The 21,400-nt window shown below is 54.3% G+C and overlaps 8 protein-coding genes across 8 annotated transcripts; 3 read left to right on the forward strand and 5 right to left on the reverse strand.

Annotated features, from left to right (window-relative positions):
* Positions 1–92: 92 nt before the first annotated feature.
* On the forward strand, positions 93–1,170 carry CC84DRAFT_1210484 (Brix-domain-containing protein; the record flags this gene model as incomplete). The annotated part of the gene is made up of 3 exons (XM_018182292.1): positions 93–106; positions 164–369; positions 428–1,170. The coding sequence occupies 3 exons, from the start codon at positions 93–95 to the stop codon at positions 1,168–1,170; spliced, it is 963 nt and encodes a 320-aa protein (XP_018029398.1).
* A 111-nt stretch (positions 1,171–1,281) lies between these two features.
* CC84DRAFT_1264588 (uncharacterized protein) lies at positions 1,282–4,759 on the reverse strand. Its single transcript, XM_018185318.1, has 4 exons — positions 4,482–4,759; positions 4,342–4,431; positions 4,233–4,295; positions 1,282–4,177 (listed from the first exon to the last, which is right to left on the reverse strand). Exons 1-4 carry the CDS (start codon positions 4,561–4,563, stop codon positions 1,347–1,349), a joined length of 3,066 nt encoding a protein of 1,021 aa, XP_018029399.1. The 5' UTR covers positions 4,564–4,759; the 3' UTR covers positions 1,282–1,346.
* CC84DRAFT_414722 (NAD(P)-binding protein) lies at positions 4,734–6,209 on the forward strand. Its single transcript, XM_018186116.1, has 3 exons — positions 4,734–5,071; positions 5,145–5,865; positions 5,918–6,209. The coding sequence occupies exons 1-3, from the start codon at positions 4,887–4,889 to the stop codon at positions 5,981–5,983; spliced, it is 972 nt and encodes a 323-aa protein (XP_018029400.1). The 5' UTR covers positions 4,734–4,886; the 3' UTR covers positions 5,984–6,209.
* A 252-nt stretch (positions 6,210–6,461) lies between these two features.
* CC84DRAFT_1181762 (uncharacterized protein) lies at positions 6,462–8,480 on the reverse strand (the record flags this gene model as incomplete). Its single annotated transcript, XM_018180571.1, has 5 exons — positions 6,462–6,584; positions 6,682–7,135; positions 7,448–7,582; positions 8,057–8,335; positions 8,377–8,480. The coding sequence occupies 5 exons, from the start codon at positions 8,478–8,480 to the stop codon at positions 6,462–6,464; spliced, it is 1,095 nt and encodes a 364-aa protein (XP_018029401.1).
* Positions 8,481–9,131: 651 nt separating this feature from the next.
* CC84DRAFT_414779 (uncharacterized protein) lies at positions 9,132–9,527 on the reverse strand. Its single transcript, XM_018186118.1, has one exon. It carries the CDS (start codon positions 9,434–9,436, stop codon positions 9,185–9,187), a length of 252 nt encoding a protein of 83 aa, XP_018029402.1. The 5' UTR covers positions 9,437–9,527; the 3' UTR covers positions 9,132–9,184.
* Positions 9,528–10,224: 697 nt separating this feature from the next.
* On the forward strand, positions 10,225–14,006 carry CC84DRAFT_414978 (AMP deaminase). The gene is made up of 4 exons (XM_018186119.1): positions 10,225–10,298; positions 10,354–10,490; positions 10,991–11,894; positions 11,942–14,006. The coding sequence occupies exons 2-4, from the start codon at positions 10,459–10,461 to the stop codon at positions 13,718–13,720; spliced, it is 2,715 nt and encodes a 904-aa protein (XP_018029403.1). The 5' UTR covers positions 10,225–10,298; positions 10,354–10,458; the 3' UTR covers positions 13,721–14,006.
* A 285-nt stretch (positions 14,007–14,291) lies between these two features.
* On the reverse strand, positions 14,292–18,398 carry CC84DRAFT_1191513 (PMT-domain-containing protein; the record flags this gene model as incomplete). Its single annotated transcript, XM_018181188.1, has 7 exons — positions 14,292–14,710; positions 14,771–16,406; positions 16,479–16,739; positions 17,229–17,810; positions 17,858–18,215; positions 18,263–18,288; positions 18,336–18,398. The coding sequence occupies 7 exons, from the start codon at positions 18,396–18,398 to the stop codon at positions 14,292–14,294; spliced, it is 3,345 nt and encodes a 1,114-aa protein (XP_018029404.1).
* Positions 18,399–19,060: 662 nt separating this feature from the next.
* On the reverse strand, positions 19,061–21,332 carry CC84DRAFT_414773 (protein phosphatase 2A regulatory B subunit). Its single transcript, XM_018186117.1, has 6 exons — positions 20,948–21,332; positions 20,772–20,812; positions 20,584–20,681; positions 19,870–20,521; positions 19,226–19,818; positions 19,061–19,175 (listed from the first exon to the last, which is right to left on the reverse strand). The coding sequence occupies exons 1-6, from the start codon at positions 20,989–20,991 to the stop codon at positions 19,152–19,154; spliced, it is 1,452 nt and encodes a 483-aa protein (XP_018029405.1). The 5' UTR covers positions 20,992–21,332; the 3' UTR covers positions 19,061–19,151.
* Between the last annotated feature and the right edge of the window lie 68 nt (positions 21,333–21,400).

Here is a 21,400-nt window from a genome sequence, read left to right on the forward strand (position 1 = left end):
CCGGAGCCACGGCGCGCCGACGCCGACGCTGCAAAAAAGTTCCCAGCACGCCAAGATTTCGGATTCGCGACGTGCTCTCGAACCACGCGAACATGCTGCGACAAGTGTGAGTATCTGCCGAGGAAGCAGGTTACGAAGAATTGAAGACTGACTCGTTGCATAGCAAGCCAAAAAATGCCCGCGCAAAGCGGGCAATGGACAAGCGCGAGCCGCTCGTGAACGAGAACCCCAAGTCCACGCTCTTCGTGACCGGCCCCAGGACGTCGCAGATCCTCAAGCTCTGCACCGCCGACCTGCGCATGCTCAAGAAGCCGTTCATCGAGACCTTCACCAAGAAGAACGACATCCACCCGTTCGAGGATGCTTCCTGTGCGCTCCTCCCCTCACCCTACTCTGCCCCAAGACCAATGCTAACGTCTTCATTCAGCCCTCGAGTTCTTCTCCCTCAAAAATGACACCTCCCTCCTCATCTTCTCTACGCACTCCAAAAAGCGCCCCCACTGCCTCACGCTCGTCCGCACCCACGGCCATAAAATCCTCGACATGCTCGAGCTCTACGTAAACCCCACCTCTTTCCGCACGCTGCAGCAGTTCAAGAACAAGAAGCCCGCCGTCGGCCTCAAGCCCCTCATCGCCTTCCACGGCGCCCCCTTCGAGGATCCCAACCAGACAAAGTGGACCCTCGCAAAGTCGCTCCTGCTCGACCTGTTCCGTGGGCAGGAAGCTAGCGAGGTCGATGTCGAGGGCCTGCAGTATATGATTGACATCAGCGCGGCGGAGGCGGTCGAGGGTGAGCCTGCACCCGAGCTGCGCATCCGGTTCTACCTCATCAAGACGCTGAAGAGCGGGCACAAGCTGCCGCGCGTTGAGGTCGAGGAGATGGGTCCCCGCATCGATGCGACGCTCGGCCGCGAGCAGTTCCCCGACCCGGACATGATGAAGAGCGCGCTGAAGAAGCCAAAGGGTGCGGAGCCAAGGACGAAGAAGAACATCGACATGGATATCATGGGCGACAAAATGGGTAAGGTGCACCTGCCGAAGCAGAACTTTGGCGAGCTACAGAGCAGGAAGATGAAGGGGTTGAAGCGCGGCAGGACGCCGGAGGATGTGGAGATGGACGATGCGGATGAGGTCATCGATGAGACGGTGCCAAAGAAGACGAGGGTTTAAGCCGGCACTGAGCTCAGCGTGGAAGCCTGAGGCGCGAGACGGCGAGATATTGCATGGGCGGCGTTACGGGCATGCTTCGGCGTTGATGTGCAGATATACCACTTCAAAAGTGACCATATTTACGATTCGATTCTCTACCACTCCATTACTCCTCTTCAGATTATAACGTCCATCACTCAGTCGTCATCCCCTGCCTCATCCACCTCCAGCCACCTCGCCCGGCACTTCACAGCCGCGCTTCTAACCTCTCTCTTCGCATCGTCCAACGCAGCAATCAACTTCCTGCAAACCTGTCTCCGGTAAGGTAAAACGATTTCCAGCTTCAACTTATCCGGCACCAGCATCAGGCACCGGCAAGCGGCAGCGCGCACTCTCGCCGGCGTCGGCGCCTCCTTGTCCAGCACAGAATTCGCTAGCAGCCGCGAAATCAGACTCCCGGCGTGTTCCTGCACGACCTCTGGCTTCTCCGCAAGCGTGGACGCCAGCGTGCCGATCGCAGCTTCCTTGACAAAGTCCTCGCCCTTGAGATCGAGCGACTGGAGAAGCAGGAGGATAAGGCTTGGGACCTCCTCAATGACGATATCGAAAGGCAGCCACCTCAGTATGCCACTCAGCGCAATGAGGTAATTGGGTTTCATCTCCGCAGACGCATCACGGAACGCTTGCGTGATGTTCGGCACCAGCAGCGCGAAGGACTTCTGTTTATGCAGCCCAGATATCTGGCAGTGGTTCTGCTTGGTAATGAGGTCGTCTGGCTGGAGAAGCGTGCTGAATCCGTGCGCTATGGCAGCGCCGTATTTAGGGTGCGACAAGAAGTCCAGAAGCTGCGGGTATAGTTTAGCCAGGATGGGACTGCTGCGCAAGAGGATTCCCTTGAGACATGCGAAGATGACGCGTATCCTGGGCGGATCGAGCTTCTCTGGGTGGAAAATCTCGAAAGGAGCTTCAATGAGCGGGTCCATGCATGTCTTCAGGGCCGTAGCTGTATAGAACTTGTTGATGACGAGAGAGAGTTGGCGCAGGGAAGCCGAACGCACTGGGATCGATAGGTCGGGATGTTGTGTGTAGTTCACCAGTGAAGAGACCAGAAACTCGATCTCGCAGGGCAATCGGGTTTCTTTGCGAAAGGAAGCAAGAAGGTGCGTCGATACAATCATAGTCTTGTGGGCCTCAGGAGGGGCGCTGGTGTTGAAAGGTGGGAGTTCGGCCTGTGGAGTGCCACTGAACAGAGTGTATAGCTCTGATGCGATTGCTTCCTGCTGTTCTGAGGGCTGCGATCGGACAACGATGTTGCAGATTCTGCCAACAAGGTCTAGGGTGGTTTCGTTGTTGAAAGCTTCGGGATGCGATGCGTCTGCACTTGAAGTTCGCCTCAAAAGCGGTAGTACAATGTCCTGGTAGTAGGTCAATGTATTGGAGTCCTGTTCGAGCTTGTTCGATCCTTTCGTGAGCGCATAGAGAATTGCAGACAGGAGAGCCACGATGTAACCAGATGAAGCGTTGTGCGCAACTGCGGCTGAAAATTTGTTCTTGAGCCGAAGAATGACGGTATCGAAGACTTCTTCTTCGTTGGCCAGTTTGGCGAATGCTTCCAAAACAGCTACATGACCCCTGGAACCTTCGTCTGTGTCGGGAAGCTGCGCCATGAAAGCCGGAAATGCCTTGTCGATAACGACCTGGGGTTTCTGATGAGCAATCTCCACAAGGCTGTTGATGGCGCTCTCCTTGATTTCATCTTTTCCGAACGACTCCTCGTGTATGACAATGGCGTGAAGTAGTTGTATGATCTTTCCAATGTCGTCCTCGCTCAGAAGCTCTCGGACTTTCGATAATTGGAGCAAGCCATCTGCGCACACTAATCGATACGATACGTTGTTGACAGGCGAGGTCTCCAGGCCGTGTAGTAGGACTTCCAGTGCTTGATCGCGGAACTGCGCCAAAGCGCCCTTAGGCGCGGATGCACCTGCGGATCCCGTCGCCCGCCAGTCGCCATACACGTCAATGTTAGCTTTGATCAGCTGCACAAACACTTCCAGCAAGCCCCTCCGCTTCGCCATATTATCGGCGGACTGGAATAGAGTGAACATCGTCGGTAGAATGCCAGCCAGGAGCAGGTTGGTGACGTCTGGCGAGACGTTGGCAATCTTGGACACGATTCTAGCTGCGGCCTGGGATTGTTTTGTGGGGGCGTCCTCCAAATGCTCATTGCATTCTTTGATGATAGGACGAAGATATGCGTTCAGTGGCCCGCTTGTGCCATGGGACAGCGTTTGAGCTATCGCAGCGAGGCCGTTCAATGCTTCCTCGGCCAGATCTTCTTCTTGTACGTTCAGAATTTCAAATTTCAGCGCGTCCCATAGCGTAATCGAGTACAGCGAGATCGTTCGCGGGCCGTATTCCTGGACAGAGGAAGTGATGGTTTGGAGGACATCTCGCTTCGTGTTGATTGATGTCGAGTCCAATTTATCCAACAGGGCCGGAAACGCATAGGGCGCAAAATCCGCGGTTGACGAGATGCACTCCCGTAGTCTATCTTTCAAGTCTTGAGCTGTGATACCGTATGGATCGTCAGGCGGGGGTCTGAACGTGATAGGGAAGTAGTTGAAGACGGCATCGAAGAGGTCCTGCGCATCCGCGCCGATGTTCCACTCCGTCATGGGTACGCGCAGTATGGAAAACACAAGCATGAGATTCCGGGGGTCCTTCTCGCCATCGAAGTAGGCAATGAAGCGCGACAAGAAATCGGGTTGTGAATCGTGCAGGGTGCGCAGAGCGTCTCTGTATCTTGCCAGTAGTGCGTGTATCAAGAGTAGCGCAGGGTATCGTTCGCTTTGCTGCTTGTACTGGCGGAGCGGGCTGGTGTTCGCAAGAAGGGTTTCCATGATTGTCTGCGCCCGTTCGCTATCCCATTTCCCCCGCTCCTCAAGCGCCAACAGGGCCTTTGCGCATGAGCCTATGCCGTCGCCGTCTTCGGTGCGGGAGAGGACAAAGTCGCATAGTAGGTTCCCTAGATGTTCTCAGTTCCTACTCGTACTTCAGTCGGAAGTGAAGATCGAACGTACGCTGCTGTAACGACAGCACTTTAGGCGGGACGAAACCAAGCACTTCGGCGAGGTAGGCCATGGCTGGCAAGGTCAGAGACATCCTTGGCCGAAGGAACCAGAAACTCACACTTGGCCCGAATCGCGCCATCCTCGCTGTTGAAGTACTCGCCGAGCTCCTCAATCAGCTTCAACAGCTTCAAGTCGCCATCGGTCAATCCTGCACACCCGTCAGTCGCGTCTTCCTGGTCGCCGCCCGTCTTCACTCACGCGTCGCGCTCTTCTGAGCGACCTGGCTCGCCTCGCGCTTGTTGCGGTCATACTCCAGCAAGAACTGCTGGATGTCTGACATGCTCACACGATAATTGAACGAGGCAATGAGTGCGGTGCTGCTCAACGCGGGGCCATGCGATACGCGAGCTTCCCGATTACAGCAATGACGCTACCCAGCCGGCGATTGGCCGATGTCGCAAGGTGGGGCATCGCAAAAAAAGTTCAGGGCACGCGGGGGAAGTAGGGCGCGTGAATCAGATTGAGGATTAATTGAACGTGCGAGCCTGAAAGTGCTGTCGAGGCATCGAGTCGTATAAGAATTCGATCCCAGGCTTCCACGACGTCGTTGTTTCTCCATTGCTTTCCCTGATTTGCGCAAAAGCCACCCCAAGTCACCCCACCATGGCCGAGGAGAAACCCAATTGCAAGGTCATTCTTGCCAACAACATCGCGAAGAAGCTGCTGGAGGAGGTGCACGATGGGCTGAAGAAAGTCGACCGCAAGCCGCTGCTCGTGGGCTTCCTTTCGTCTCAAGACCCCGCCGCCCGAGTCTACGCGGAATGGACGGGCAAGACGGCCAACGAAAAGTGAGCGTGTTCGTCTGTTTACTATACTTTGCCAAAGGTACAAAACACGGACAGCAAATCTGACGAGACGCAGTGGCTTCGCATTCGAGCTCCGCGAAATCGACCGCGAGCTCCTCGAAGACGCTCTCATCGACGCAAACAACGACGCCAAAGTCGACGGCATCATCGTCTACTACCCCATCTTCGGCAACCGCCAGGACCAGTACCTGCAGCAGATCGTCTCCATAGACAAGGACGTCGAGGGCCTCTCGCACCAGTACATCTTCAACATGTACCAGAACATCCGCTTCCTCGACGACGCAAACACGAAGAAGAGCATCCTGCCCTGCACGCCCCTCGCCGTCATCAAGATCCTCGAATACCTGCAGATATACAACTCCATACTGCCCTACGGCAACAGGCTCCACGGGCGCACCATCACAGTCATCAACAGGAGCGAGGTTGTCGGACGTCCGCTCGCGGCGCTTCTAGCCAACGATGGAGCATGCGTACACAGCGTCGACATCAGCGATGTGCAGACCTTTACACGCGGCGAGGGGCTGCGCAAGCGCAGACACGAGGTAGAAGAGAAGCCTGGCTGGACGATCAAGGACTGCCTGCCCATCAGCGACGTCGTCATCAGCGGCGTGCCTGGTGACACGTACAAGGTCCCGCTGGAGCACATGCGCGCCGGCGCCGTCTGCATCAACTTCTCCAGCGAGAGGAATTTCACGCCGGAGGTCAAGGAGAAGGCGTCCATCTACGTCCCTGCAATTGGCAAGGTCACTATTGTGGTTCTCCTCCGGAACTTGCTGGTACGTGCTCAACAACTGCTTCGAAAAGGACTTGTTGCTAACGTGGTCATAGCGCATGGTGCAGAACAAGATTGACGCCGCAGAGGATGCCGCACAGAAAGCCGACAAGTCCCAATAGATCACCTGCAAGCGTTGAGCTTGCGCCATTTTCTTTTCGTCTCGATACCCTCTAGAAGGCATACAGCCACCAAAAGTTTCTCTTCATACGCTCTTCGATCCTACTGTATGCGTGATGCATTGTCAGGGTGATCTTTCCGTACTTCTTGCCCGCCCACTGACAGCTGCAACATCTGTGGCAAGCGGAGCGGCGAGCTATGCTGACCTGCTTGTCGTTTGGCACCCTACTGAGCTCATGTGCTCGAGGTGCACAAAGTATTGAATTAGACTTACGTATTGGACACGCCACCGCCTATTCACCCGATTGAAACCACAGCAGAAAGCTCGAATCATCCTCGGAGGCATCCCACATACTCAGCCCCAAGCACTCTTAGACCAAGACTGCTCTGGATAACGAATGTCTCGCCCCTCACCAATCCAACCCCCCAACAGCGGGCGGGACACGTCGCATTTCTATTTCCGCCAGTCGCACGGCACACTTAAAGAGCAACCGTCACATTGCATGACGGGCGCGCGGGAAGAAGCGCTGCCACGATCTGGGGGTCCGGGGCCGGCTGCCGAGCCTGTGTCAGCAGCCAGGCGTCCAGCGCGCGCTCTAGACGCTGGAGGGTCACAGAAGTTGCTGTGAGACATTGATTCTGGAAGAACACAGGATGAAGGTTCGTGCGCCGAGGGCTGCGCGTAGCGGGTGTAACGTACGTGGAGGTGCATAAGGCTGAATCTTGGTGCTACGGTGCTACGGTTGCTGTGACGGACGCATGTGAGTTGCAGAGACTTTCTGGCGGCAGCAGGCTGTTGCGGCAGTGGCGTTGCGGTAGCAGGCACAATCTTAGAAACCAGGTGCTTGTGTTTCAGATGGGGGTGCAAGGTGTGGCCCCCACTATGTGCTCGCGTAGTGCGCAAGGGGCCGAAAGGACACAAGGTCGATTTAATGGATACGACGCAAGGGTGTCCGCTCGAAGTGGTTATTTCTAATGGGACATTGCTCCGGTGGAATGCTCGAGAAGTAGTCGGTGCTTTGACGGTTGTGGTGCAACGCAAAGCTAGGACTTTATTACTCACGGCTGTCATCAAAAGGGCGTCTGGGTCTGGAATGCTGGCCGTCGGAAGATGTCGACGGTCCAAGCTCAAGAATACGATGACTATTAGCAGCCTGTTGTGTAGTCAGCTTGTACAGTGAATTGAGGCGCCAGATTCGGATGACAAGCGGAACAGTAATCCTCCATTGGGTACCCAAGCTCGTCTGATAGGATGCAACCTGCGCCCATCGACATAGCGGCTCTTCTAGACTTTTGAACAAGATCGTGCAGAATGGTTTGCGGGGACGCCACAGTCACGTACGTGCGCCTTGCCCGGTTCCCTCGGGCCATGGTCGGGCAAGAAGAGCGAGAGCGCGGAAGCAAGGCTACGCGAAAGCTCTCGCAACCTGTCTTATCCGGTCAAGCTTTTACTCTATGTGGTGTACCTTTGAGGAGTCCCCTGCGCCAACAAGGGCATCATGTCGAGTGCTAGACCATAGATCACCGCAAAGAGTATCGTGCCGCCGTCATGCGGGTACAAGTGCCACGGCTCTCCGCATACCCATTGGACGGCTTCATGCCTACAAGAAGGTCATGTGTAGCATATCCTATTCAGTTCGGTCAGAAGAAGAGCGTCTGCTCGGGGCAATCGACGTGATACCGTCGGGCATTGGTCTTGCCACCAGGCCTTATTGATTCTACATGGTAATTGGCTGCCGGTAACGCTTTTTGGGTGAAGATGCAAATGAACGGGCCGCAACCCGATCTCACAGGTGTAAACGCAATCGGGACTTCCTCCCGCTGTGTGTTTTGGCATGTGTCTTACATACTGCAAGAACTTGCAAGGGTACGAAGTTGCCGTTATAACATCAGAGCTCTGTGCGCAAGTCTTTGCCGATTCGTCCCTGCGCTATCGTGAGCATGGACATGAGTGCACAGTGGCTCGTGAGTGTCACACGCATGGATTCTGCAGGTACCCATGTACATTCGAAAAAGACTAGTGTAAAAAGGTGTGTGAACATGCGTAGGCTTTGGTGACCGAACAGATTTCTTACTGCAGATCCAGGCAGAATGTACCATGGATGAGCCTAATGAAAGACGCCTGGATTCTATCTCCATGGTGACACTGCTGCCGAGGGTGCCGGCGAATGTGGATCGAGGTTTTCTTTTTCCACCTCGGACTTCGTGAATCACTTCCTCGCTTACCAGGGTTGAGGTGCAAAAGGTGTGGCGTCCGCGCTTTTGGGGCTGAGCGTTCGTATCCTCGCCCCCGGTGTACTGGTACCCGGTCCGTACTAACATTCGCTTGGCGCTCCTGAGAAGAGTCGTCTCGTCTTTGACGATGGTTTGTATGTCTAATCACTGGCTTTGGTACCTGGTTGTGTTTGTCTTCTTATGTTGTCTCTTTCTCGTGTCAATCGCGGGATGACCACCAGTGCTTCGAGATTCTGAGAGTGTAGAGGTGGCTGTACTCTCCATGTCTCACGGGACGGGAAATATCTCCGTTAATCTTGTGGGGAGGATAGGTCTTCGAGGTGCATGGACCCCACGCGGTGGGCTTCCCTGTTCACTCAGTGTAAGTCTTTGCTTAGAATCGGGACTGTGCTCTCCGGTCTCACATGCGCGAGCGACCTTTCATCGGATCTTGCTCTTGTTAATGTAGGACAGTGACCCCCAACAAGCCAGCTATTGACTAACCAGGCTTACACAGAGTGTCGAGGGCTACAGCACTGTCCGACGCACACAATTCTTGTGCCTTTTATTTTTTGGTAATTGTGTCCGAGACATGGTGGTGAGCGAATTGCTCATGTCCTCGGTCGAACAGGACCACACGCCTCCACTCCACTACAAAAGGCGAACCATGGAGAGGGAAGGTGAACAGGTCCAGCAGCTCATCACATCAAAGAAGACCAAATTTTCATCCAGAAACGACGGGAGAAACAGTCCACGAAGCGGCTTGATCACGAAAGATTTGTTCCAAAAGATGTCGTATCCCGAAACCCAACAACCCATCAGCAGCGCAACCCAGGTATGCTGCTCCACTCCTAGCTCTTTTCCTACGATGTCTAAGGGGTAGACTCGCACTCTTCTGTCATGAGACTTACTGAACGAGTCCGACTTTCGCGTACGCTCGTTGTGCCTTGGGACTTCCGCTAACAATCCGACAGGCCAATGGGAATGGATCAGCCAATACGACTACTCAGGTCCCAGTATCGCCTTCGTCGCCAGCGATGGAGCGTTGGTACGGCGAGAGGACATGGGAAGAGCCGTTTCATGGCCAGGGTTCTGCTGGTGCATCGAACAATACCAACAACAGCGCATCTACTCAAGCCGAGAAGAAGACTTGAATAAGCAGTGCTGAAATACGAATGTCTATGGAGACATGTTGTGCATGACCAGGAAATTTGTCCATTCTTTCTTTCGCGACGGTTCATTCTAGATTAACTCGACATGCGATGTGAATCGAAGGTCGATCTGTCAGTATGCTTGGTGAGGTTTGGGGAGGCGGATCGGAGGGGCGCTGTTTTGTTACGAACGTAAACTGGTGATGGAACGATTCTGGACTTTAGTTATGAAGACGAAAGCAATGATAGACTGTTGGCTTCTAGCATCGTCGTACGGTACCTCGAGTGTCTCCGTCAAGATTGTAGGTAGGACGCGGTGAGGAAGAGCGTCCGTCAACTCACGAAGAAGAGCCTTGTTGTCCATGACAGCAGTAGCTGACGTTCGTAGAGTTGTGGTGCTGGTGGCTGTAACGTCGCGCGTCCCACGTTGCTCCTTCCCCGCCAGTTCCTGGAAGGAAGCGAGCTTGGCTTATCGATTGCTTCCTGAGGTACTGCATCTCGAGCTCCACATACCGTGTGCATGCAATCCACTCGAACCCGAGCCCAAAGATGCATGTCGAAACCAAGATCGCCATGCCGATACTGCATTGATCTGATACAATACCTACTGTGAATGCCATGCAGAGAGTAGCAGAGTGGCGGAACAGTAAGAACGGCCGCGGACGGCTACGGGCTGGATCGGTTATCAGCCGGTGCATCGTTTAATGCAGCCTATGCGACAGCATTTACTCATGCTTTGCATCTTTGACTCATGCCAATTGTCGACGCAATTAGATTTGCTGAATGCGATCCGTGCTGATTGCAAAGGGCTGCGGAGACCGCCGACGCTCGGTCACATGCGGGGAGCACCGCCGATGGCTGGTCAGCGACCTGCAGTCGCCATGATTTATTTCGCCAGGGAGGAACTGCACACAAGCTCCGCCTCCACCTCGACCCAGCACCATGATCAAAGGTAACACCTGCTGCGGACCTCGTATACCGTGCAATTGAGGCTGACGGAGCTTCAGGCTCCTTTTCGACTGCGCCTGATGCGTCGCCGGACCTGGGTGCGACCCATCTCGACGACCAAATCCCCTCCTCTGAGGATGACGACCTGAGCCCTGAGTCTTCAGATGAGCTGGAAGGCGCCGAAGTTTCAAGAACCATCGGGAGCGAAGCGCACGCAGCACAAGCTACTGTGGACACGAGCGCCCAAGACGGCGACAATGGTGCCGCCGATGATGCACAAGGACTGCTCCCGCGCGACAAGCAACGGCGCACTGCGTTCTACGACTACGCGTCTGAGAAGCAGATGAGCCAGTCAGAGGCCAAACAATTCTATCAGCGTCACCAGCTCGAGAGCCAGTATGGAGGCTCGCAGGCTGGGGATGGCTTTAGCCCTGTGATACGTGCAAAGACGCTGCCAGTGGGCTTTGGTGTCGGTGATGGCGTCGAGCAACTGAGCAGGACAGGCAGCATCCGCTCGCGGAAAAGCAATGTCAGCCTTGCGAATCAGGGACCACGATTGACGCTGCCTGTTGGAGTGTCACAGGCGGAGCTATCACATGAACCGCGATCGCATCCCTATGCTGTGAATGATCAGGCCCACCAGCCGGACACAACAGATGCATACATCCAAGCCGACGGCCAAGCTAGAGAACATACGAAGCACCCGGGTTTGCCCCACGAGCCCAAGCCCTTACTCACAGAAGAGGGTATACATGGCGCTGGCGCTGGCGTAGGCATCGGCAGCGGCGCAGGAGGTTTCGCCATGAATGATGCAAGTGTCGCTGCAGAACTGGGTGCCATTTACACGAACGTGCAAAAGGTGCTCGACATACGCCATAAATATATCCGTCTCTCCCTCCAAGGCAACTTTGACAACCCCAAAGACGACCCTTCTTGGAACATTTATCCACCCCACCCACAGCCGGTGTGGAAGGAAAAGGAGCGCCAAAATGCTTCGGGCAGCTTGCAGAACAGCACGGTCCTCGATCCAAATGATGCGCTCCAAAAGCCACCCCGCAAAATGGGTCAGAACATTGGAGAGGACTTCAACATGGATGATTTGCTGCCTCTACCCAGCGTTTCTGAGATGTCATTCCGTCTAGACGAGAGCGGCGTCTTCCAGGTCTACGAGACCTCCAAGTCGGCGGAGCTTGACACGCCCATCGTAGCCATCCCTACGCTACGAGACTACTACATGGACCTTGACAGCATCCTCGAAATCTCTTCTGACGGACCCAGCAAGAGCTTTGCTTTTCGACGGCTACAGTACCTTGAAGGAAAGTTCAATCTGTACTATTTATTGAACGAGTACCAGGAGACTGCCGACACGAAAAAGGTGCCCCATAGGGACTTTTACAACGTTCGTAAAATCGATACTCACGTCCATCATTCAGCCTGCATGAACCAGAAGCATTTACTCCGCTTCATCAAATCCAAGATGAAGAAGTCGCCAGACGAGGTCGTCATCTTCCGCGACGGCAAGGAACTCACTCTGAAAGAAGTATTTGAATCAATCAATTTGACAGCTTACGATCTCAGTATCGACACGCTCGATATGCATGTGCGTTTATTACGCTTCTCATTCTCGATGCCGGCTGACTTTCCCAGGCGCACACTGATTCGTTCCATCGTTTCGACAAGTTCAATCTCAAGTACAACCCGGTTGGCGAGTCTCGGTTGCGTACGATTTTCCTGAAGACGGATAACTTCATCAAAGGCCGGTACTTGGCTGAGATCACAAAAGAAGTCATTTCTGATCTTGAATCGAGCAAATATCAGTTCGTGGAGTGGCGCATCTCGATTTATGGTCGTGACATTGATGAGTGGGACAAGCTTGCTGCTTGGGTTGTGGACAACAAGCTGTTCTCGCCTAATGTGCGATGGCTCATTCAGATACCTCGTCTGTACGATGTATACAAGGGATCGGGCTTGATGGACAATTTTGAGCAAGTCATTGTCAATGTATTCAAGCCTCTCTTCGAGGTCACCAGAGATCCGAACAGTCATCCCAAGCTTCACATCTTCTTACAGAGAGTCATTGGTTTTGACAGCGTTGACGACGAGAGCAAGGTTGAGAGGAGAGTCTACAAGAAGTTCCCATACCCTTCCAACTGGTCGACAAAGCAGAACCCGCCCTACAGTTACTGGATGTACTATCTATTTGCCAACATCGCATCGTTGAATGTCTGGCGGAAGCAGCGAGGGTTCAACACATTCTTGCTTCGGCCACATTGTGGTGAAGCCGGAGACACCGACCATTTGGCAGCCGCTGTTCTCTGCACTCACAGCATCAGTCACGGTCTGCTTTTGCGCAAGGTGCCCTTCCTACAATACATCTTCTACCTGGAACAGATCGGTGTAGCCATGTCTCCACTGAGCAACAACGCCTTGTTCCTAGCATACGAGCGCAATCCCTTCCTTAGCTACTTCAGGCGAGGACTGAACGTCTCACTGTCCACCGACGATCCTCTCCAATTCGCCTTCACCAAAGAGCCTCTGATAGAAGAGTACTCGGTCGCAGCTCAGATTTACAAGCTGAGTGCGGTAGACATGTGCGAGCTCGCAAAGCACTCCGTCGAGCAAAGCGGGTTCGAGCACGTCATCAAGCAACGCTTCCTAGGCCAAAATTACCATCTCCCGGGCGTCGACGGCAACGACGTCGCAAAGTCCAACGTCCCTAGTATTCGCGAGGCCTTCCGCCACGAGACCCTCATGTCGGAGCTCGCCATGATCGAACGCTACACGCGTGCCTCGCAGACTAACACCAATGCCCTGACGAGCTCGAATCTCCAACCTGCATCCGCTCCGCCGCAGACCCCCGTCTCCAACAATACCACTCATCCTGGCTCCCCTGTCGCCTCGCTGAAAACCCATCCTTCGAATGCCAATCTGCAGTCCGACCATCAAGCTTTCTCCCTCCCACCGGCTCACCAGTCCCCTATGTTCCCCGCCCAGCAAGCGCGCATTCCTTCAGGCGGTCCCGCTGGCGACACGCGCACCCAGCCCGCATCTCCGACCCGCACCAAGGACCCAGAGTTCGAACGAGCGTACCGCGTCTCGAGCATGGGCATGAGCCAAGGTGGGTCTGCACCGCCGCAGCCCACAGGTGCCGCGCAAGGAAGCGGTGCCATGTCCCCAGACGAGTCGTTCGGCGGCCTGCAGCGCACGCAGAGCGTTGTTACCATCGACGGTGCGGAGCCCAGAATGTTTCCAGGGGTTGTGAGTCGCCATGGACGGAGGAGGAGCAGCATCCGGAGCAACGATGTTGGTGCGGAAGCGGGCGTGCAGAGCGCGATTCCAGCCGCAGTATTGCAGACGCCGGGGAGAGTCGCATTCAAGGAGAATTCCGTGACTGAGGAGCCCGACACAGATGACGAGGACTTGTAGACTTGGGCGTAATTGCTAACACGGTGGCGATGGAAGTCTTTCCAAATGATGGTGGCACGTGGGTAATGAAAAAACTTCCGAGGCAGCGACGGGATGACGAATCAATTTGGCACCTAGACTGGATGGATGGACTCGGATATGGCTTTGGCTTTGGAATTCCTACGACTATGACTTCAACGCCTCACGAAGGATCTGTCAACATCTCCTTCACATTCCTGATGTATTCTTTTCGCTCAACCGAGTGCTTCGATTTAGCTACTATCTTACATCGTCATGAGTAGACCAGAACATAGGAAAATTTGAATGAAGCTTGCGATGCCACATCGTTGCCCCCCGAGTCTAGCTGGATGTAGAGTGGATACCAAAAAGATGAGAAACCACAAGAGCAAAAAACTAACAAGCCTTGTCAAGTCGAGAAGCTGCCCACACCCCGCGCCACGCTGTGCAAGCCGAACCTTTTATATGCCCTACTCCGCCCAACAAAGATGACGCCCAAGAACGCACGCACAACACCTCTCGCTCGCGCCCATCCTTCGTTTCTTTCTCGCATGTCTTCCCCCCTCCAGCCTATTTATTTCGCAAAATGCAGGTCGTACGCCAGCCACTTCCTCGCGTTGACCTGTTCAACGCTGAGTCCGGGGCTTCCATACGTCAAAGGCGCAAAGAATAGATAGCACCAGCCCACTGCGGCGAGAATGACGCCCGTAGCAATCCAGCTGCCAAGCAGACTCTGCTTGGCCACCCGCTCGCGGACAGGCTTGCTGAGCGTGCGTTTGTGGCCCTTGACGACGGCGACCGGGGCCTCCGTATCTACAGGCTCGATGTTGAAGATGAATTCCACAAGGGCACCGGTGACGAGGACGGAGGCCAGGTGCGCGGGCAAGTAGTGATGCAGGAACAGCTGGCGGCCCATGATATAGAAGGGGATATAGTGGGCGGCCCAGGTGAGGAAGAAGAAACCGGTAGAGTTGTAGAGGCGGGAGCGGGTGCCTGGGTCGTGTAAGAACATGTCTCCGTAATGAAAGAGGGTGACAAGAAAGGGGAACTTACGCTCATCGAGGGCTTCTACGCCACGGCGGAGAGCCAGCTGGTCGGCACCAATGATACCAGCGAATACGGCCAGAAGCGAGGATGCAAGCCACCAGCCAAGAGGGTTACCTAAGAAATAAATCTGCTGCTTGGTGTCGTTGTGGGTCCAGAAGGAGACACCGCGGAGAAGGAATGGCCAGGAGACAGGGAATGAAGCGTAAGGGTGGGAGCTGGTAAGCGCGTTGTTGTGGTAGAACATGGCGCGCTGGAGCTCGATGTACTTCCGCAAGAAGGACAGGTGCTTGACCTGCTTGACTTCCTTCTTATTGCGCTCATCCTCTTCAGGGAGAGAGGGGATGTCATCGACGTACCAGACGTTGCTGCTTTGCTGAACGTTCTTGTTTCCGTTGATTTCGGCCTGCTTGTATGCCCACTCGGGGAGCGGCGTGGTGTGGGTCCACATGGCGACCTTGGTAGGCACGTGAATGAGCTTGAAATGAGACGACATGGTCTTGAAGTCTCCCTTGCCCTTGGGGTCAACCTTGATCTCGAAGAGAGTGTCGTTGTAGCGGCCTGCGTTCGCTTCCTCCATGCCCATCGTAGTGAACTCCTGATTGGTGGGGTAATACGGAGACGCGACGTCGTGAGTCAAAAGCATGGAATCAGTGATGATGTGGCGCAGACGGACGACATCTCCAATCTTGACACGTTGTCCCTGGGTGCTCTCAAGCGGCTTTGAGGGCAGAATTTGCCAATGGTTGTTGGTGTCGTTGTGAGGATATCCTGTAACCTGCTGGCCCTGAGAAGAAATGCGGCCATCGTCGTAACGCAGCGGGTAGCGGTCCGTGTGGCTGTGAAGGTACACTTTTGTCTCCTTGTGGCGGATTGTGATCGAGTCGTAGTAGTCGATTCCAACAGACTGAAGAGTCATGGCGTTGTCGCTCAACGTCTCTTGGAACTCCGGGGTCATGAAGTCGTCTCCTGGACCGGACCTGCTGAGGATGGAGAAGTGCACTTGGAACCAGAACAAGTAAAGCAGGAACGGGATGATGATGAGACCAATGGCACGAGCAGCGAAATGTTTGCCCAGTTCTGGAAGGCTCAAGGCTCCTTGACGGCGGTTGATGTTGGCAAGGTCCCACAGATCAATCATGACGGGAACACCGATGGAGAAGAAGGTGAAGGCACCAACGTATTTGGTCGAGATGACGCAGCTCAGAGACACGCCGGTCAGGAGCAACCACTTCCACCACTTACGGCTGAACGGGTCATGGCGGAGCTTGTAGAAGCGGATGTAGGCGAGGACGGACAACGCCATGAAGAAGATCAGGGTCGCGTCGAGCAGAATGAGGCGCGTCTGGCCAATGTGGGCGTTGTCAAAGAGCATCAAGCCAGCCGCAGTTATGCAAGCCGGCAGCGAGTATCCAGACTCCCACATGATCAAGAAGACGGTCGGCACGGTCAGTGCGCCCATGGTCGCGGGCATGGCACGGTAGGCGACGTACGGGACCTTGTTGGTGATGTACGAATCGCCGATGTTCTCAAACAGGAAGCTGCCATCGTATCCGACGAGCCAGCCAGCGAAGGCAAAGAGGAGCTTTCCGAAGGGTGGGTGAACGTCGAAGAAGTAGGTGCGCTGGAGGTAGTACGAAGCGAACTATGCCTGTCAGCCTCGCGCTCGCAAGTACGTCGCAGGTCTCTGCCTGCCTATTGCTGCGATGCCTCGTACCTTTCCGAAGTGTACCTCATCGAACACGACCTGGTCCGGGTGGTTGATGCCCCAGAAGCGCGTAATGAAAGCTAGCACTGTAATGACGGCGATGGCCAGCTTGTAGTCCCACTCGCTGCCCTGGTTCGCCTTGAATTCCCGCTTGACTTTGGTGACTGCATGGTCGACCTGGTCTACGATGGCATCCGGGTTGGGCGTGGTAGGTCGCTTCTTGTCCTTTGTGCCGCGATGCCGCACGCCAGTTGGGGAGGACATGGTGGGCTGTAGCTCCGCAAAGCTCCCTGCGCGCAATTAATTAGCAATTAAGAACAGTAACACGACGGACGAGGATCCCCAGTGGACTCACCCTCACAGGATTCGGAATGGAAGTGGAAAGGAAGGTGGACAGAAAGGAGCGTGGCCCCGGGGGTTGTTCAACGCGGCCCCCTCTAAGAGACACCTAATCTTTTGGCCGCGTGTTACCCCTTGTATGCGCCATGCTTGGCATTCAGCCCCAACACGGCACCACCGCTCTGGGCTCCGACACGTGATGCCGGCCCGCAACCAAGCACTCGCCATATCACGGAATTATACGACGAAATGTCTGACCTAGGATAATATGAACGAGTATACGCCTTGCTAAGTTCTACATCGCCGCTCTATGTCTCTACATCAATATGCACAGTGTATCACCAAGTCTATGCACAGCACCAGTTCTTTGACCGCACATACGCCCACAGCTTACTGCGCCTTCTTTCCGTTCTCCTTTACCGCCGCAGCCTTCTTCCTTTGCGGAATCTTGTACGTCGTCTCCCACCCGTACAGCGCTCCAGCTCCGAACACCATCGCCGCCCCAAACTTCATCAGACCACTCATCTGGTTCCCGAACAACCAAATACTGAGCATAAAGCTTACCAGCTTACGGATGTTGAGCACAATTGTGACAGTGACCGCAGAGGTGTTAGCACTGAGAATGTTGACACCAGTAATGCAAAGCAGCTGGGTGACCGCGTTGGCGGTCAAAAAAATGACATGCTGCGATGTCGAAGCAAGCGCTTTGTTGAGTGTGGGTGGAAGATTCGCTGCGAGCGCTGGCGGGACAGAGAAGGACTGTGATGCCTGGAGGCGCGTGAACTGCTTGTAGAGAACGGGCGCAAAGTTGATGAAGAGCGGAAGTGACAGCAAGTGCGAGTAGAAGAGATTCGCCTTCCAGTGGTTGCCGTACTCGAGGTAGATATCTTCTACGTACGCGCCCATGTAGGCGGATAGGAGCTGAGCGGCAAGAAGTATGAGTAATCCCATCTCGAAGGAGGCGCTGGTGTAGTCGATGCTCGTCGTGTCAAGTTTCTTGCCCTATAATAATCAGAATGCACTCAAATTTGCGAAATTTCGCCACGTACCTTCGATTGAGCATCTGCCCATGCGGACACCATTACGCCGAATGTCAGAACAGCTACCGAGAATATTTGCACAGGCGTGTATTTCTTTCCGCGCAGGTACCCGGCAATCATAGTCGTGACACTACCGAAGCTGCGGAGGATGATGTGCACTGGAACGGAGATATTGAACGCGAACGCCCAGTTGTTCATCATGTTGACTGTGAAAAACAGGGCGGCGCTGATGACCCATTTTCGAAACGGAACTGGTGACGGCTTGACAAAAAAGCGGTATCTAGGGTCAAACTGATAATGCAGTGTCGACAGACATGTAAATATGAACTGAAAGAGGGTGATGAGAAGTCCACTATCAGGTTCATGCCTGGAAACAATTAGTCGTGACTAGTGGCCCATCCATCTCGAACATACTTTACAATGGCTTCCAGACAGTAGACCTGGACTATATCAGCTTTGATGCGCACCTGAAGAGCTAAGAACTTACATTGGAACAACACCCTCCGAAAATGAGGGCAAAGCTTCCCGCAAGAGGCGCAATCGCTGCCATACTGAAAGCTGGACCGAACGTGACTATAGCTCGCTATTTAGGCAGGTGAAGAGATGCACCCGAAAGAGCGACCTGATGAGAGTTAGTTCAGATCGACGTACAGCTACGTGGCCAGCTCCCCTATACTCGGGGACATGAGGTCGTAACCCCACTGTTTCTAGGGACACCGCGGGGCTGACAAAGTCGATGACGAGCGCATAGATTGAGCACAAATAAACTTACGATAATTTGTTAGGAGGAGTGACTGGCTTGGAGCTTAGTTCGCTATCATGGTGCGATTCGTGAACGAACAAGCAGAGACGCAGTCAATTGGCGCGTGGAATCGGAAATGTCAACGTGGAGGTCCGCGCTAGCGCCGCCCGGAAGCGTCGTTGATCGTAGGGCTGAGCCGGGAACGCCCAGTGCCATGTTGAAGGATCCTAGACTGTCCTGGAGCTCAACGTCTCTTTGCATGTATCATGACACTCACCGTCTGTACGGCGCACATTGGGTTTTGATTACTTTTTGTTATTCCGATTATGGTGATCTCGCAGTAGACACTGCTCTGCTGCCACCCTTCCGCGATGCATAGCTACATTGAGCGACCAGACAATCTCTTCGCGCCACTTATGAGTTCCCCGTCTACCAGCCTAGCGCCGCTCCCTCGATCATGGCCAATTCGGAAGTACATGGGAAGAATGAGGGAGGAATACATCGCCAAACACAAATCTAGGTGCAAATGCACAAAGGAAATGTTTGCTCAAATGCTGGCCTTTACAAGGCTGAAAATACGAAGAGCTGTGCCAAGTTAGTCTGATGAACAGCTATTCCAAGTCTGGGATGCTTACATTGTTGGTAGCTGCAATGGCAATGCTATCTTCGAACGGATGCCAGCTCATGTGTAGGATCTTCTTGTTGAAGTCGATTTGGTCTGCGTCCGTCTCCTTTCGCATGCGTTGGCCTTGACCCGCGGCTCCAGCGGCTGGGCTTCCCGCTCTTGATCCTCCCTTCTTGGCGGAACTGCTAGTGGGACTTGTAGAAGAGTTCATGGGTGTCGGTATGCCAACCTTCTTAGCTTTGAATGCCGACTTGTCTGCCTGAAGCACCACTTCCGTGTCTTTCTCTGGATCGGAGGGATATATCATAAAGTTGTTGTTGTAGCTGCCCGTCATTACGTTCTTGGCGTCACCGGAGAACACAACCTCAAATTTATCGAAGATGCTGTCGTTCTCGTACGTATCGCACAGTCGTGGCCGGAGGTGCTCGTGTATTGGAATAGTCTTGATCGGGGTTCGCTCCATGTTCACATCCCAGATCTTCACGGTGAGGTAATCGCGGGAGAGAATGTATCGGCCGTCATGCGAAAAGCGGACATCTGATATCGACGAGATAATTTCTGAAAAGAAAGACCGAGAGGACGGGTCCTCTTCTTGTTCAAACTCTATGAGGGAAGTCGTCAGCTATGTACATGTCAGAACACAGATGGACTTACGTTTCGCATGTTGGTCGCACAACGCACTCTCGCGCATGTCCGCGAGCTTGATTGTCCCCTTGGAGCTCGCGTACATGAACCAATTGCAGCTTTGTGGGTGGAATTCAGCAGCCGTGATCACCTCTGTCAGCTCTTCCATGTTTGCTGGTTTGATGTCCACAATGTTGAAGCTCTGGTCCTGGATGTTGAGATTCCACAGGTTGATACGAAGATCGTCACTGCTGATGAACGTCTCGCCATCACTATTAACTGATATGCTGTTGATGTGGTAAGCATGAGCGTTGGCATACGTCTTTCGTGGCACGGCGGCCACGACGGTGTCGTGGTGAGTCAACCGCGGCAGCTTCAGGTCGGCGGCGCTGCGGAAGTTCACGTTGGGGTTCCGCACTGGTCCACCTCCACCAGCGACACCACCTCCTGGGGTCAACTCATGTGAAAGGTTGTTCTCCGCCACCACCTTTAACGATTTCTCAAACACCTTCCAGAGCTTTATTGTCTTGTCATTGGTCGAGAGTAGGTAATGTGAAGCGTTTTGTCGCCGGCACCACTTGATCTTGTTGATCTTTTCTTCTATCTCGAGCGACTTGAGGTAATCGAACTCGGGCTCGTGTGACTGGAACTCGGTGTGGAACTTGTACTCGCATGTCTTTTTCTGTACGCTGTTAGCCACCGAACGTACTATTGGCGTACTTCGCGAGACTCGAGTCCACTTACTGTCTCATTTCGCTCGAATAGCACTACGCGGCCGCCCTTGTCTCCGGTGGCCAGGTAGTTGCCCGTTTGATCGAACTCAACGGTGGAAATGATGTCAGCTATGGAAAGTTAGTGTTGGTAGCAAGGTGACTTTTGAAACCGCGGGAGCAGTCTTAAAAGGCGAAGGCTAGAGAAGCGTGTACCCGTACCTTCTGTTATGTCTTCGACATCACCTTTGTCGCCGAAGCACCTGGGTATGTCAGCATGAGTTGACGCAAATAGAAGCAACTATTCCATATGTACATGACTCGACATTTCAACCATATGCATAGCATCGCAGTTTGTGCTGCTGGGCCCAGGGATTCAGAGCATTGGTCCGACTTACTGTGTGAACTTCCACGTAGTGGGGTTTCCTTCTGCTTCAACCATAGTTCCGGGAGCGGTGTGTCAAAGTGCGCAAGCGAGCTAGAGCTGGAAGGGCGTCTCTCCGGGCGGGCGAGGTCGAGGAGAGTGAAGGCCGAGGATTTGGGCTGAGCTGGCGCGAGAATAGATCGGGTGGTGGAAAGAGCCGCCGACGTCGAGGCTGGGAGTCCGATGCGGGAACGGTGAGGCGATTGTGGCAGCCGGATCGGCGGCGGGGAGCAAGGCGGCGGTTCCGGTATGCGGGAGATGTTGCAGAGCGCCAGCGAAGTCGGTCGGCGGCAAGGCGGCGGTTGATGTAGACGCGGGCAGAGACAGCACAGCAGAGCAGGTATGAACAAAGGTGCGCATATGGCAGCGGTACCAGTCGCTCCTGCCGTAGCGGGGTGCTGGCCAAGACGCCAGCTGCTTCCGCCTT

Source organism: Paraphaeosphaeria sporulosa (genome assembly GCF_001642045.1).
Source record: "Paraphaeosphaeria sporulosa strain AP3s5-JAC2a unplaced genomic scaffold CC84scaffold_16, whole genome shotgun sequence".
Taxonomy (NCBI): Eukaryota; Fungi; Ascomycota; class Dothideomycetes; order Pleosporales; family Didymosphaeriaceae; genus Paraphaeosphaeria; species Paraphaeosphaeria sporulosa.

Coding starts and splice junctions, on each gene's coding strand:
- CC84DRAFT_414978 (XM_018186119.1), top strand. CDS start 10,459: ATGAGCTGGAAGGCGCCGAAGTTTCAAGAACC. Junction 10,491..10,990: donor GCGCCGAAGTTTCAAGAACC/ATCGGGAGCGAA, acceptor TAGAGAACATAC/GAAGCACCCGGGTTTGCCCC. Junction 11,895..11,941: donor TCGACACGCTCGATATGCAT/GTGCGTTTATTA, acceptor TGACTTTCCCAG/GCGCACACTGATTCGTTCCA.
- CC84DRAFT_1264588 (XM_018185318.1), bottom strand. CDS start 4,563: ATGTCAGACATCCAGCAGTTCTTGCTGGAGTATGACCGCAACAAGCGC. Junction 4,432..4,481: donor CGCTCAGAAGAGCGCGACGC/GTGAGTGAAGAC, acceptor ACGGGTGTGCAG/GATTGACCGATGGCGACTTG. Junction 4,296..4,341: donor TGGCGCGATTCGGGCCAAGT/GTGAGTTTCTGG, acceptor TGACCTTGCCAG/CCATGGCCTACCTCGCCGAA.
- CC84DRAFT_414779 (XM_018186118.1), bottom strand. CDS start 9,436: ATGAACCGTCGCGAAAGAAAGAATGGACAAATTTCCTGGTCATGCACA.
- CC84DRAFT_414773 (XM_018186117.1), bottom strand. CDS start 20,991: ATGGTTGAAGCAGAAGGAAACCCCACTACGTGGAAGTTCACACA. Junction 20,813..20,947: donor ACTACGTGGAAGTTCACACA/GTAAGTCGGACC, acceptor TGACATACCCAG/GTGCTTCGGCGACAAAGGTG. Junction 20,522..20,583: donor TATTCGAGCGAAATGAGACA/GTAAGTGGACTC, acceptor AACAGCGTACAG/AAAAAGACATGCGAGTACAA.
- CC84DRAFT_414722 (XM_018186116.1), top strand. CDS start 4,887: ATGGCCGAGGAGAAACCCAATTGCAAGGTCATTCTTGCCAACAACATC. Junction 5,072..5,144: donor GGCAAGACGGCCAACGAAAA/GTGAGCGTGTTC, acceptor GACGAGACGCAG/TGGCTTCGCATTCGAGCTCC. Junction 5,866..5,917: donor TTCTCCTCCGGAACTTGCTG/GTACGTGCTCAA, acceptor ACGTGGTCATAG/CGCATGGTGCAGAACAAGAT.